Source organism: Sciurus carolinensis, chromosome 1 (genome assembly GCF_902686445.1).
Source record: "Sciurus carolinensis chromosome 1, mSciCar1.2, whole genome shotgun sequence".
Classification (NCBI taxonomy): domain Eukaryota; kingdom Metazoa; phylum Chordata; class Mammalia; order Rodentia; family Sciuridae; genus Sciurus; species Sciurus carolinensis.
Genome location: NC_062213.1, coordinates 187,067,275 through 187,083,366, shown reverse-complemented (window position 1 = coordinate 187,083,366; position 16,092 = coordinate 187,067,275). Strand labels below are relative to the sequence as shown.

At 37.4% G+C, this 16,092-nt stretch overlaps 1 protein-coding gene across 14 annotated transcripts in view; it reads right to left on the bottom strand.

Moving 5' to 3' along the window:
- Window positions 1-16,092, bottom strand: part of Pum1 (pumilio RNA binding family member 1) — a 124,073-nt gene that overhangs the window by 59,101 nt on the left and 48,880 nt on the right. For 7 of the 14 annotated variants that reach the window (XM_047542591.1, XM_047542594.1, XM_047542597.1 and 4 more), the window contains exons 4-5: window positions 3,795-3,903; window positions 2,653-2,831 (exon numbers count right to left, since the gene is read on the bottom strand). The exons of 6 other annotated variants lie outside the window; for them this stretch is intronic. In XM_047542591.1, coding sequence (XP_047398547.1) covers window positions 2,653-2,831; window positions 3,795-3,903 — 288 coding nt within the window. The remainder of the gene's footprint in view (window positions 1-2,652; window positions 2,832-3,794; window positions 3,904-16,092) is intronic. One more of the 14 variants, XM_047542593.1, reaches the window with a different exon arrangement.

Below are 16,092 nucleotides of genomic sequence, written 5' to 3'. Positions count from 1 at the left end.
ATCTACAAGTTCAAATCTTGGTGTTATTTGTGTCACAGCTGAGAATGCACTCTTAGGACTTGCTTTGGATCTACAATCACTATGCCATCAGAGATGGCGTGTATTTTCAGTTCCTGAGGGAGTAAAGTAGCATTTCTCCATTGCTTACTGGAAGTCATGTTAGCAGAGTCACTCAAAAGGAAAAATACCTGGACGCTCTGACCCATAAATCACCAAGTACCACTCTTTAGAAAAATTATCTACAACAAGCAAACATCCTATTATCCCTCTTCCTGAACTCAACACTTTGAATAACAAAAATTAAAGAAAGAAAGAAAAAGAAAAAGAAAGAAAAGAAAAGAAAAGCAAGCAAGCTCACCTTTTTCAAGATGCATGTATACCATGACAACCAAAAAGTGACTCAGGTTTCCATGCACATAGCTTTGGTTAGGTGTCATTGTAACCAACAGGCAAAGTCAATTAACCATAAAGATCAGTAGGACACAACCCCAAAGCTGACTAGTATGTCACTAATCTTCAGGTCTCCATCAACCAGAAAATCGTACATGCCAGCATGGTGACTTGATGCCTCTCTTATGTCCTCCTTTAGCACTTTCCAGATGCAACTCAAAATATGGGCTAATATTTCAGTACATACAACCTTCCTTCAGAGAAGAATCTGGAACTCATATTTAGAGAATTGTCATTTATCTGTATGCCTACCTCAGAACCTTAGTAAATTTTCTGCTTGTTAAGAGCTCAATCGTCTGACCTCATCTATCCTGATGTTTAATATCCTCTGGTCACAGTATTATGAAAGAGCCGAAAATTACCAAGTCTCCCATGACAACTAAGAATGAAACTCACCTTTTCAAAAACAAATACAAGATACCAAATCCAAAAGATGTAGTTTTTGTCAGAAAAACAATTTTCTAATAAAATGATCCTTTAACAAGAGGAAAACTACAGGTAAAAATGGCATTAACTCAGTCCCACCATTTTATCTTCCCCTTAATTCCAATGAGCTGTCTGTCTCCTCCAGATGCATGCCTTACAGCTAACGCCCATAAACTAGAAACTGGTCACACGCATGTCAGAGAATTCACAGTCAGAATCACAAAGATCCTCATTCACTGCACTACCAACTCACTAATTTGCACCACACAAATTTTTCTGCCCCATCAACACCTGAAAGTTAGAGGCCATGTTTTGAACGTGGCACTCCTTCTGCAGAACCTGTATTCATGAAATAAGGGAAGTATGAGAACAGAAAAAAAGGTGAACTGGGGAGAGAGTGAAAAAGAGAAGTAAATCCATTGTTCCTATGAAGCCACAGGCAAAGATTATTTGGCCTGATCCCATTCCTCACAGGCAAAAGGTAGATTTTCCAAGCAGCACCTTGGAAAGGTTCAAAATCAAGAAGCGACCTTTTTTTTTTTGCAGTACTGGGGACTGAACTCAAGAGCCTTGAGCTTGCAAGGCAAGCACTCAAGAAGCGACATCTATCTCTAATCCTAATCAGTAATTGGTCAGTTTTAGAATGACTAGTACTTGACTCTTGAGGAAGCTATACCAAAAATGAACTGCTTTTACTCTAAGAAGTTTTAAGCTACATGGGGGAAAGAAAACATGACCATGTTTCTAATATTGAACAACAGACTTAGGAAAATAAAAATATGAGTAACAAGTACTTTAAAATAAAGGAAGAAAAATAGTTATGAAGGTGAAATTACTAATATGATTTGGAGAAAAGAAAGTCACTTAAATGCTTGCCATCAGGTGGTATTTGCCCAAAGCAATTTCAGAGGGAAAGGATTTTGGAAAGGTACCAAACAAGTTGAGTCAGGAGAAGCAGCAAGACAGATTTGCTATGGTTTCTGAGGCCTTCCTAGCTGGAACTTAGAACATAAAAACAGTCACAGAATAGAAAATGAGAAAGACTCAAATGGAAATATATCTAAGACTTCTAGCACTAAGAAGTCAGTGATATAAAGAAAGAAACAGTCTGAGAAAGGCTATCGAAGATGCTGGAGAAAACTGCCAAGATTTAATAGGAAGAGGCTACAGGCAATGAGGCTGCTTTGGCTACCATTCAGTGAAAAGGTCAGTAGCAATGAATTTTTAAAAACTACTATAGATAAAGAATCAATAGAACGTCTAATTTTCTGACAGGCCAGCTGTGAGAAGCAAAGCTGTTCATGGAGGGCCAAAGGTGAGTCTATAATTAAAGCCCAGCTTGCAAAACAATAATGATCCTACATATCTGGTGCATTTTAAGGTTCCTTGGGTATCAGTAAAACTGCTCTCAGAACTATAATTCCCTACCAATACCTTTCAACTTGTTTTTACATTCCTTCTCTTTTCTGCTTTTTGTTTTTGTTTTAAACTAAGAATGGTGTTTTCTTATAAGTCAATGAACTGAGATTTAGATTTCAGTTCTCATCTCGCCTTACTATCAATGTGTTCCCAAAAAAAACATTATTTCTCCATTTTTAAATTTTAATTTACATCTTACGTCTCCTACTGTAGGCTGAGCTCTATTTACAATGGAAGTGTTTTTAAACACCCTGTAATTCGTGATGTGAGCATCTAAAGAAACTAAACCAGTATGTTTTGCTTTAGGGAGAAAAAGAGAGAGAAAGAGAAAGGAACGAGTTCCTCAAGCCAACTTACAAATCCTCCTTTTCTTAGACAGGAATCGCCCGGGGATGAGCTCAACACATACTCCACCATGCTAACGCCTAGTCCCCCACTCTCCGATCGTGGGGACAGTACAGAATTGACCTCACTGTTCACATGGAAACTCTGACCAGGTCTTCTCTGCACCATGATTGGCTGGGAAACTGAATGATCTACAAAAAAGATACACAAGCATGATACAGTGCAGCCAGAGGCCCAAACAAATAATGAGTGATGTCTCACGGATAAACCAATGTCTGGGAATCAGGAAACCTGTTATGGTGAGCTGAGCCAAAATATCCTATTGTGTCTCACTAAGTATTGATATTCTACATAAACTAAGGAAACAGAACACACTCCCTCATTCACCCAGGATGGCAGAGGAATACAGCAGTTCACATAACTGGTTCTTCTAGCTAAGTAGATAAATTAATGAAAGGGGTAAACTTTCAAGTAGCAGCATTTCTTTAATATATTTTACTGGTAATATCACTGAAACAATGTGATTTTACTTCCCTTTTTAAAAACAACATAATTTGATCTTTTCTGATAAATCAATGTCATCATGAGTTTCCTTTCTTACAGTGTGTTATAAGCACATCAGTTTTTGGGTTTTCTGCTCCTTCCTTCCTAACAGCTGTCATTTCTTTCTGCTGTCAGTTTCTGTCTCTACAAGTTCTCCCCCACTCCTCTTCAGGGGTAAACTATCACAAGAACAAATATGCCCAGCAATTTTATTTGGCCCCAATCACTTAAAGATTGATCATCCCAGATATGGTATATAGGGGCAAGGTGGGGAGGGAGGACATGAACTTCAAATGGCAGGCAAGGGTCTTTCTAATTCCAAGTATGCTGACAGCAATACCAAATAAAAAGTGATAGCTGAAATTATGGTCATTTCAAATAAGACCATTTCTATGTGGCTAGCACTTCATAAAATATTGAAGATTTGATTTTGTGTTAATCGTTTTAATATATTACATCATATAAGCTCCTTAATAGCAGTTATACTACAGAACAGGACATTTGCTTGACATGCTTATGTCGCTGATGTAAAATTCATGACTTGCCAACTGCTGAGGAAAGGAGCTCTAAGACAGGCATAAATCACAGTACAGATGCTAGATCTAGATTACCTGATGTTCCCCAGGCACTGTCTCGCCATTGATCACCCAGGAATATTCCTTTTGGTCCATCTTTGCTGGATTCATCTGTTTCCCAAAACTTTTTACCTGGCAAGAGCTGCTGCAAATTAAAAATAATAGATGCTTTTAAAGAATTCATAAAGGATGAAAGTACAGCAGTCAACACTTTCTTTCAGACAAGGGTACTGAAGATGCCTCATGTGCCCTGAAGATCTTTAATCAAAGTGTTTTGACTACACAGCTATGGTCAAAGCACTACTATATATTTGGTAAAAGACATAAAGAGGTCTAAGGTAAAGGGGGACACTGATCACACTATCTAACAGAGGGTCAACATAAATATCTAGAATTATTCACTAAACCTATGCCAAGAGTTTTAAGGGAAAGGGAAGGAAATTAATATTGCCCTATTAGTTAACTGCATGCTAAGAGGCTTATTGAGAAAGAAAGTACCTACAACTATTAAAACACTGCTGACTAAATGTGTACTACCTACTCATACAAGGTACTCAAATTGGAGCATGAACCCAGCTGTGAACCCCAGCTATGGAATGCTAGAGGCAGAATTCACTTCTTGATACACAAAGATTCTATTCTGGTAACTTCCCAACCAAACTAACCTATTTCAAGAACCTGGAAAGACAGAAAAGCTATCTGTCCTTTACTAGAAAAGAAGTCTCCTAACCTCTGTTAATTTTAACAGTATTTCACAGTGTGCCATTAAAGTGACTTCAAAAATCATTCCATGGTTCTCAGAAATGCAGGCATCACTGGTCCTAAACCAATTAGAACTTTAAACCAGCTTCAATCAAAGAAATGCTAAGTAAACTTCAAGGAAAATACAGTACAGTTTTGCACAAGATCAAAGCATCAGTGATCAGAGGTTACAAAGGAAAATTCCACAAGAACTCCATCATTCTTGGTTCTGGTCATCAGCTTTACACACTAAAATGCCCCCTCTTATTTCCTCTAATTATGTGTTCTTTTCAACTGCCATTACTCAGACAGGAAACTAAGAAGTTTGAGATAGTATTTAACCATTGCATCTGAACATAAAAAGGCATATAACTAAATAGCTGAATTTCTCAGAGGCACAGGAAAAAAAAAAAAAAAAAAAAACACACCAGAAAGCACAAACATTTGCTTTCCTCCTTCACAATAAAGGATTAACTTTCCAATTAATAACCCATAACCCAATGATAGTGGAAGAAAAACTAAACTCTACTAAAATGAATCCTGGCTTCCCAAACAATTTCTATGCTTCTCAGCATACTTTTAATCTACCCTTTAAAAGCTCTACAAACCCGTCTCGCAGACATGGGTTATAACCTAGACCAAACCAATTTCCCACAGGCTTTTCAGGCCTTCATTTATTTTCTAATAAAATAGTATCATAACAAAAGACATTTGCACGGATGCCTAAGTTTTCTCAAAGAGGAAGAGTTACAAGCAGCCGCCCTGTGTCCTGTGTGCCTCTGCAAGGACTGGGGGAGGCAAAGAGGATGAAATGGGAGAGCCCAGATCAAAGCTAAGCAGTAGTCAGGAGGCATGAACTAGACGATGCTGTTGCACCTTTGGATATATTATTGAATTGTCCTGGGCCCTTTTTTTTTTTTTTTTTCCTCCAATTGTGAAGGAAATATTTTTCAGGCTTCTCTGACAAAGAGAGATATTTTCAATGAGTGACTAGCACAATGAGTTGCCTGCCACATAGCAAGTTATCAATAAGTAAAGGTGGCATCACACCTAGAGAAAATAGCTGTCAAATCACAGAATACTGAAAATGTAAAATATGTAAGCAGCAATACTGTATCCAAGAATTCTTGTTTGTAAATTTTTCTTATTTTAATCTCAAAAATGTCCTATTCAAAGATGACAAATAATTTCTTTCCTGATTTGTTGTATTCTTTCCAACAATAAGTTTTATTATTATCCTCTATCTTGAAGGGAGTGAGAGCTAACAGGAGCCCATATCCATTACCCCTATATCTAACGCCCTACCCACCAAAAAAGGTCACAGGGGTCACATCATTTATTGGTAAACTTTATGTACCATATAATACAAGAAAGGAAGACAGAGAGAGAGAGAGAGAAGAAAGATTGATTTACACCATTCGTTGCCTTTAAGTGTTCATCCTTCTCCACACAAGTTTGGAAATTTTTATCAAAACTCAGGGAATATCCTACCACAGAGTAAGGAAGAGCAACAGCTTTTGAAAGTACCAATTTCCATTTGAAAATAGTTTTATAAATAATTGGTCAAATGCTAACTCAAAGCAACAGCCTTTGAGCTCGAGGTTTCAAAGATGATTCCTGAGAGCCTGTCATGTTTCACTACAGGTTGTCATAATATGCAAAGACAGCAAAAGCAGGTGAGCAAATAAACAGGGCTGTTTCTAGGCTAAATTCTTCAGAAGGAAACAATGACACAGCAAACATGAAGCAAACTGCCAAAAAGTGGAGATTCTAAAAGGGTCCAGTGGTGCAAGCCTGTAATTCCAGCTAGTCTGGAGACTGAGAAGATCACAATTCAAGCTGCTGGGTAAATTAGCAAGCCCCATTTCAAGTAAAATTTAAAAAATGAGCTGGGGATGTAGTGCAGTGGTAGAATGAGGGCCTGGCACAGTCAAGGCTCTGGGTTCAATTTCCAATACTACCAAAAAGGAAGGGGGTAGATATTCTACTTCAAAGTAGTAAGTGATGCAAGTCTCAGAAGAATATACATCAAAGAGCTCAAGTCCCTAAGTCACAAACAACCAACCATTTCTCCCGCTATTAACAATCAATATTAATATAAATCCTAAATAATCTATATAAATCCTAAATAGACTCTAGGGACAGCCCCCAAGTACTAGAGCTCCATTTGTATTCACAAAGTAGTGGTGAGATAATTAATTATTATCAGTGAAAACAGCAGGGACTGAAAAGGCAAGTTTGGAAGAGATAAAGGGGAGACAGGAGAACAGGATGCAGAAAGCTGAGCAGGGGGCAGGGAGAGAACAAGTATGAACTGCAAGGAGTTCTGCAAATTGGGAAGGATGCAGAATAAAGAAACAAGGCGTGTGGGGAAAAAACAGAAGCAAACTTAGCAAAAAGTCTTTAAATGTCTGTGTATCTTAAAGTACTAAGCGGTTCTCTTTACTCCAAAACATACAGATCTACACAACTCAACGGTGATAAGCAGCAGCAACTACCTAAAATTCCCTTCACTGTTGTGAGCAGGACCTAGTGACATGCTTCTAAGAAACAACGTTAAGGCAAGTTATGGGGTGTCCACATTGCCAATCCTCTTCTGTCTTCTGTTGCCCTCCTGCATGCTCACCTTGAGGAAGACAGCTGCCTTTTCATGAGCCACACCAGGGAGAGGTTCATGTGGCGAGGAACCAAAAAAGATCTCTGCACATTAGGAAGTGAGGTCCTCAGTCTAACAATCTATTAAGATCTGAACCCCGATATCAAGAACATGAGTTTGGAAGCAGCCCATTCCCCGGTCAAGCTGAAATGAATGCAGCCCCCAACTGAAATCCTGACTGTAGTTTTTGAGGGAAGCCATGCCTGGTTCCTGACCTATAGATACTGTGAGGCTTAAAGAACTGCATTATTAAACATTACATAATTTGTTTTTTAGCAGTAGGTAACTAATACAACTGTACTAGGCGGAAGTGGTTTTGTGTATTCAAAACACAACTTTAGGGTTTTGTTTTCAGAAACAGTTCTTCTTCTACTTCTCATATATCTAAATCCAAGTGCTGAAAGTAAAAAAAATTTTTATTTAGAAGAAGGTAATTACCTCCATCCTTTTCTTGTTTTCCCCTGCTTTGTCTTACAGTCCTTATATATTAAAATTGACTGGCTTTTAAAACCACAAAATTAAATCAACCTAGACATGTTGTATTTACTGAGATTTAGTAACTATCACTTACATTCAAAAGTTGATAAAAATAAAGACACCTAACTTCAAATGACTTTAAAGAAGTTAGGAAAACTACTGAATTATAAAACAAAGTGATGATGTGTTACCTAAATGCTATTTCAAATTCAATAGTAAGCCCTCTGGAGATAATAACATCCACAGAATCAGGCAGGTTCACCAACCCACTAACATAAACATCAATGTAGGCCAAGCCTACATTAATAACCAAAAATGTAAAAGCTACCTGCAAACGAAAGGATAGTTGCATCTTACCTCATCAAGAATATGAGAATATTGTTTTCATTTTTGGTTTTGTTTTGTTGTTGTTGTCGTTGTTTTTGCAATGCTGGGGATGGAACCCCAAGCATGCTGGGAAAGTGCTCTACCACTGAGCTATAATCCGAGACCAAGACTGTTTTTGACAAGACAAAAAAACAATAGTTCACATCAGGTTTAAAAATTCACTTTAAGGAAAGATTTGGCAATAAGAAGATTAAAAGATTGGACAATTCTAAAGAAAGATAAAGGAATTAAGAATTGGTTCAACAAAAGCAAAGGAGACAGAGGGAGTCAGAGTGTGGACTATGTTATCCAATTGGCACAGTGAAGGAGAGGACACAGGATGCACACATTAAGTTCATCCCTATAAAAGCAAGTGAGTCTGATTACAGAAGATACTAAAAAGATTCAAATAAGTTCCTTAACTCTGACACTGCTTATACCAAGCAAATTAAGAGAACTGACTTCATCATCTAGCCAAGCATGCTGATCTCTGAACACAATGATCCTGTTCAACTGAGTTATTATTTCTTCTCATAAATAAGTAGAATTCATTATAGTTTTTATACATTAACCTCTTGTGTGGTTCTGGCTGGGGAGGAGGTCAATCCCATAATCCAATCATCTCTGAATTAGTAACAGGAGTCCCTTTCAAAACCAACAAACTGAGAAGCAAAGCTTGAGTGATCCTACCATCCCCAGCAAAAAAATAGACTTTATACTTTTCCTTGTAGTGCCCCATTAATGTGGTTCCTAATTGCCCCACCAACACTGTATTCTAAAACCTTGGGGAAAACACACACACACACACACACACACACACACACACACACTTTATTCCAACCTGAACTACAGGTTTGTAAAGGAACAGACTTAAGTAAGCATATTTCATAAGGCTTCTGGAGAACAAAATAGAAACCAGGTATAAGCAACGTTGGCCATCTGGGATATTAGTACGTTTTGCCTGGAAACACCTTGTTTCAATCTAACCAAAAAAAGCCAATACACAAAGTCACACTTACACAATCATCTCATAAACCCTTACTAAGAACCCCTTAAACACCTATGGAAATAAAGATCTAAGAACATCAAGAACCTCTAAAGCTTCATATTTTAAAATACAGTGATAAAAACATATATGGATGCTCTGAATCATAAAACAGTTATGTGAATTAAGCCTCTGCCTCAGTTTACTCACCTAGAAAATGTGCTACTGTGAACATTAAATGAAATGAAGTTTTAAAGGAAAAATACAACACTGAACTCATAGGAACAATTCAAAGATTCAACTGCTACTCTTCTTTAAGAGGAAAGCAATAACCGAAAGACATCACAGTACTCTGGTTTGCCAACAAAATGCTCCTATGTACTTAGCCAACAGACAACATGAATACAATCACCCACATAACTCTAGTACAAATAACAAAACGAACGGGCGACAGAACACTACGAGAACCATGACTACAGCTCTGTAGAAACCACAAAGAAAAGGTGATTTACTGGCCTGACTACACCAATACAAACATTCTAAAAGAATCAACGAGGTTTCCTGCTGATCTTAACACCAAATGGCCATTCCAATAACTACTCTGCACTCAAAAGGAATAACACCATTAGTGAACTGCTTGCACATTCCACACAGGCTAGGCAGCGCTCTCTGAGGTACCCCTGCAAGCACCATCAGGTCTGATGTGTTGTTATCTGGCAACTCAAACTTCCAACACAAGCTGAGGTTCACCTGTATGTAACCAATGCCGAAGTCAAATGACTGATATTTAGCTCCCTGGCAAAACACAGCAAAAAAAAAAAAAAAAATTAATTTATGAGAATATAACCTCATCATACTCAGTATATTAAGAGAAGTTAGCATCAACTCAGAGAAGGCCCTCACAGAACTGTCTGAAATGAAAAGGTATGACAATAACCACAGATAATCACATGTTCTAAATCTAACCCATGAAAACTACGTCATTTCCAAAATACCAATCTCAAAATCTTAATGCCCAAGAGATTTATCTAACCCTGCCACAGATAGATGTGAAATCAAGTGAGAAGTATGCAAAGAGTTTCATAAATACCATAATCTATACCTAAAGTCAAGGTTTTAAAAGGGGGGAGGTCTATCACTGTTAACCACAATTCTTTTGGAAGAAGCTGAGGTGTGTGTGCATGTGTTCATGCCCATGCATATGTGGACACACAACTAACTTACACATTTATGTATCAAGAGTCATGTTCAAGGACTGGAGTCATAACAGTGGTGGAGCTCTTGCCTAGCATGTGTGAGGCAGTGGGTTAGATTCTCAGCACTGCATATAAATAAATAAAACAAAGGCCCATTGAGGGGCGGCGAGAGTCATGTTCACCTTTAAATCAGAAAAACTTTTACATTTAATAAAGTTCATCCTTCTTTTAAAAAAAAAATGTGCATTCCTGAGAATTTATCTCAGTATCGATAACAACAATAAAAAATTTAAAAGGAAAGTAGGTCAGGCTCTGCAGTACATGCTTGTAATGCATTTACTCATGAGGCTGAGACAGGAGGATCAAGTTGAATGTCTGCCTGGAAACGGACACAGACCCTGTCTCAAAATAAGATTTTAAAAGCAGGGATTTAGCTCAGGTAGAGCACCCCTGACTTATATCCCTTAAGAACCAACCCCCTCCAAAGAAAATAACTCAGCATTCAAAGTGTAAGAAAATGTTGAATGCAAGTTAAAATATTCAACAATTAGGTAGTTGTGGTACAATAATAAAACATTATATATTAAAAGTAAACCACAAAATTACAAATGTAAAGAATGCTTCTTTTCACGTAAGACAGAAAAGAAAAATAACAAAAATAGGTAACTTTGGGTATGATGGGATTATGAATTACTTCTTACAAAACACAATTTTGTTGTGGTTTACAACTGATTCTGTAATAAATAAAAATTGAGATTATAGTGGTCTGGAATTCACTACAAATAAAGAATTTCTCTTAAGGAGATACATTTCACTAATGTTAAAATGACAGGCTAGTGGTAATTTTAAAGCAGCTCACATTGTACTATTTAAAATAATTTTAATAATTAGAATTCTAACTTTGAAAATTGCAGCATAAATAAGGAGTATTAGAAATGTTTACTGGTTTAATAACAAGCCAATTATTTTTTAAATTAAAAATGAGTATCAGGCAGGCCTGGTGGTGTATGCTTCTAATCCCAGGGATTCAGAAGGCTGGAGTACAAGGGTCCCAAGTTTGAGGTCAGCCTCAGCAACTCAGCAAGGCCCTAAGCAACTTAGCGAGACTGTCTCAAAATAAATAAAGGTTGAGGATATAGTTGTATGATAAATGGCCCCTGGGTTCAATCGCTGGTACCAAAAAAAGAAAAAGAAGCGTATAGAGCAGTTTTTTTTTTTTTTTATTATCACCTCTTTTAGTTAAAGAATATCATATGATCTACCAAAATTTTACCTTCCATTTATATAGCTAAGAAAGTATCTTTTTCATCAGTTACTCAGTACTATGTGTAAAGATTATTTTTAAATGTTAAAATATTTTTGTTCTGTTTCATTTCACTCAAATCATAAAAAAGTATCTAAGAATCAACATCTGCTATAATGTTTTTTTATATTTTTCTAGTGGACATAATTACAATCTGGCATCCAGTACTTATTGCTTAAAATTTTTACCCCATACAGACAAATGGCTGCTACTGATTTCCATAGTAATGGCCCTTTTTCTTTCTTTCTTTCTTTTTTTTTTTTTTTTTTTTTTTTTGGCAGTACTAGGCAACAAACCCAGGGCCCTGCTTGTGCTAGGCAAGCTCTCTACCACTGAGCTACAGCCCCAGACCTTTTTATTTTATTTTGAGACATCTCAATAAGTTGGTCAGAACAGCCTCAATTAGCAAACCTCCTACCTAAGCCTCCCAAGTAGCTGGGTTTACAGGCATGCACTACCACTCCAGTAAGTCTCTTAAAATTATTTTTGGTGGAAAATTTAATATATTCCTTTAAAAAAAAAAAAAAAAAAAAGTCTAATTTTTTTTTTTTTTTTTTGCCTAATTATATAAAACCAATAGCTTTTCATTTTAATGTTTCCCTGGGTTATTAAGCACTTTTTAAATTTTTTTTTGTTTTAATTACTTATATGTGACAGTAGAATGCACTCTGAATCAGATATTATTACCCCATGTATTAAGCACTTTTGATAAGTACTATTTATAGCTGTATCTGATGTCTTTAAGTAACACTTCCACCACTACAGATGAAATTACAAAAACTGTTTAGCCCTGGCCAAGATGAGGTAATCTGGTCTTCCTACATCTGAAAACCAACTTTGCTATTCTGGTTAGGGGTGAAGGAGAAGCTTCAGCATCTGAAGTACTTACAGAAACCCAAAGGTGCTATGTTAGCCATTACTAGAAGTTAACAAAAAGTAACAAAAGACTCTCCTTGCCCTGAAAGATTTTTAAAGATTATAAAAGAAAAGCCAGTAATCAATTGATATGGAGTATAAGCAACCAGTCAACAAAGAAATGAAAGGAGATAAGAGTGGTCAAAGGGGCTGGGGTTGTGGCTTGGTGGTAGAGTGCTTGCCTAGCATGTGTGGGGGCACTGGGTTCGATTCTCAGCACCACATATAAATAGAAGAATAAAGGTCTATCAACAACTAAAATTAAAAAAAAAAAAAGTGGCCTTTTAAAAAAAGAATGGTCAAGGAAGGCCTTAAAGGAGGAGGGAATTTAGGGCAGGTCAGACAATACAAAAGACTTTCTGCAAACAAAAAAAGGTAGAAGTAAAGGCCAGTGGAGCAGTAAGGAGAGGGTGAACGCACAAATGGCGCCCTCAGCCAGCCAGGCTGTGTGCAATTTTTAAATTTTGGCACGGGTTCTAACCCAGGAGAGGCAGCAACAGGGAGTGTCATCCTAAAAATACTTAAAAGATTAATCTGACAGCTCTCGACCAAGTGTGGTGAGGGGAAACAAATGGATGCTGAAGGGTCTTAAGCAGAGAGGTCACTGCAACAACCCAGGCATGAAATGGTAAAAGAAGGGACCTGTGCAAACCAGGGAAGGAACAGCTGCTGGGATCCCTCTCGGCTTTCACAGCATATTAAAAAACACTATAGAATTTCAAAAGTTAAAAGTCACAGCCCATTATGATGATCAGAAGTGAAGTCACTGGGTACACACTGAAGCTCTCTTAATTAGGAATCTGCGTGGTGGAGTCTGTTGAGGGCAAAGCGTAGACAAAATAGTACCAGAGTGTATCAGTATTTCAAGTTTACATTTTATAAGTCCTAAGGGAATTAAGGTGGCCCTGAAGATTCACTGAGGGTTCCTGGCGAACCAAAAGGAGCAATAAAAGGAGCAAAAAACAATCAAGTAGAGATAATAAAAATGATAACTCTTAAATGTTAGGAAAATGCAAACAAGATAGAACTGCAGAGTCAGCTCTTCCGCTGATGATTACTGTTAAAACTTCAAAATGCACAGGGGTTCCCCAACTTCTTTACACATATCAAAAACACAACCAGGGCTGGGGTTGTGGCTCAGTGGTGGAGCGACTGCTTAGCAAGCGTGAGACACTGTTCGATTCTCAGCACCGCATATAAATTTAAAAAAAAAAAAAAAAAATGAAAGTCAGAACACAACCAGTCAACAAACTCGTCCGCAAACCCACTCATAAAAAGCTGTGTGTACTTTCATAAAGTAAAGCTTTCAAAAACACTTAAGACACTGATAGCAACTCAAACTTCTTGTGGTGATCCATTAACCTAATCATTTCTCCACTGCACCCTCCCTCCTAAACTACGAAAGGCAAGCTTTACTAATAACTTTCTGTTTCAGATTATTGGAAAAGAGCTACAAGAAACTTTTTTTCTCTATTATCTTCATAAAACCTGAGAGAGTGACAGCAAAGTATGATGCCAATACCTGATGTGAATCAGGTTTTTCTGCATATGATACAAAAATAAACATGCACCAGGCACAGTGGTGCACGCCTGTAATCTCAGCAGCTCAGAAGGCTGCGGCAGGAGGATCCTCAAAGCCAGTCTCAGCAAAAGCAAGGTGCTAAGCAACTCATGAGACCTTATCTTTAAATAAAATACAAAATTGAGCTGGGGATGTGGCTCAGTGGTTGTGTGCCCCTGAGTTCAATGGGGGGGGGGGGGGGGGGAGAGAACATGTAAGCAAACAGGACACTGTGTTATCAAGTTACCTACAAATGAGTTTTTTGTGTGTGTATGTGTGAGTGAACGTGACTGGTTTAATCTACAGCATAACCACATTCATGTTGTAACAGGCCTATACTTCGTAACAACTAAATAATAGTACTTGAGGACCCAATATGCAAAAGATACATCCCAGATCACTTAGGAAACCTGCAAAGCTTCCAAATAAAACAGCAAAAACCTCTAGAATGCTTTATGACCAACACCACTCAGATCCCCAAAGCAGGAAACAAACAGTTCATCTGAGAGGGAAAAGAATACTTCACCTTGAGATGGGACCAAATACTCAAACCCATGCACACACCCAGCCTCAGGATATTTTTCATTATTGAACGAAAAGACAAGAATCTCAGTGTGCTAGACAGGGAGCAGTACCCTTTTTTCATTCACTCCAGGAAATGAATAATTCACAGATATGGCTGCTAGGCATACAGAAAATATCAATACTTTTCTGTACGTTCTATTTTCTTTGCATGCCTCACTATAAGAACCACAGCAGACATTAACTAAAGTACAATGAATTATATCTAAGGGAGATCTGTAGAATAGAGGAAAGGGACTTGCGGGGGTGGATACTAAGAAATGATACTGGTCCATTTATATTGTTAACTTGTGTCCATGTATGAATATTTAACAATAAATTCCACCATTATGTATGACTATAATGCACCAATTTTAAAATGTGGGAAAACATATACAAAAGAGAGAAAAAATTTAATGAATTGGTTTTGGTGTTCTGGTTCCTTATCAGCAAAATTACAATAAACCAGAAGGAATTATACACAACATAGTTTAATACAAGCTTGTGCAAGAAATTAACAAAAGTAATTCCAGTTTTCAAAACACCATTTTGTCTACTTCTGTGTATATATATAAATTGAGGACTTTTTTTTTTTTTTTTTTTTTTTTGCGGTACTGGGGATCGAACCCAGGGTCTCAAGCACTCTACCAACTGGGCTATCTCCCCAGCCCCCAGCCCCCAGCCCCCCCCCCTTTTGTTAAAGGGCATGTTTCTATGCTGTAAGAGGTGGCTCAAAAGTGTCCTACTGATCTGGTTACAACTATATTTAACAAAAGATCTTTTATAACAAATGCTTTGTATCAGATTCAACTTGGATGGTTAACAGCATTGTTGATTTATTATTCGTCTTATATACTCTAATTAAAGTAACTACTGAATAATTTTAAAATGTACATATTTGCATAGAAGGTACAATGAGTGCTTTCAGTTTCATCTATTCCTCATCCTCTCCGTCCATGAGGATGGAAATGTTATCTCAAAAGAAAATAAAACCAATATTAACTGAACTGAACTGAACTGAGGTCCCCTTGCAGGGTATAGGGTAGGGTCATGAGAATCCTACAAATCACTTGCTATTCCTTCCACCTCTTCTAGCTGGTGAGAGCAAAAGGAGCTGATACTCGAAGCTGGATTTTGAATAATTAGTAGACTCTTACTTAATAGGCAGAACAAACAGTAGGAAAACTCAGGATTTGAAGTGACAGAAATTTAAAGTTCAAACAGCTGGTTTATGACTTCATTGGTCTCTCTAATCCTGCCTGCCTTATCTACAGAGAGCACCATAACATTTCAAGATCACTACAAAAACTGTAATACATATGAAGTGATTAGCGCTGTACTGGGAAAATTGTATATGTTCAATACATTTCAGTTACTATTATTTCTGAGTCTAAAGAAACAGAATTTTAACTCCATCCAAATCTTGACACTCATGACCTTAGCTAGAGTCACCAGACCTTAGAGCTTCTTTTGCTCAACTTGTTGTTCTCCTGGTTGTTGGCAGTGGTACTTGGGATTGAACCCAGGGGCACCCTATCACTCCAACCCTTTTTATTTTTCATTTTGAGACAGT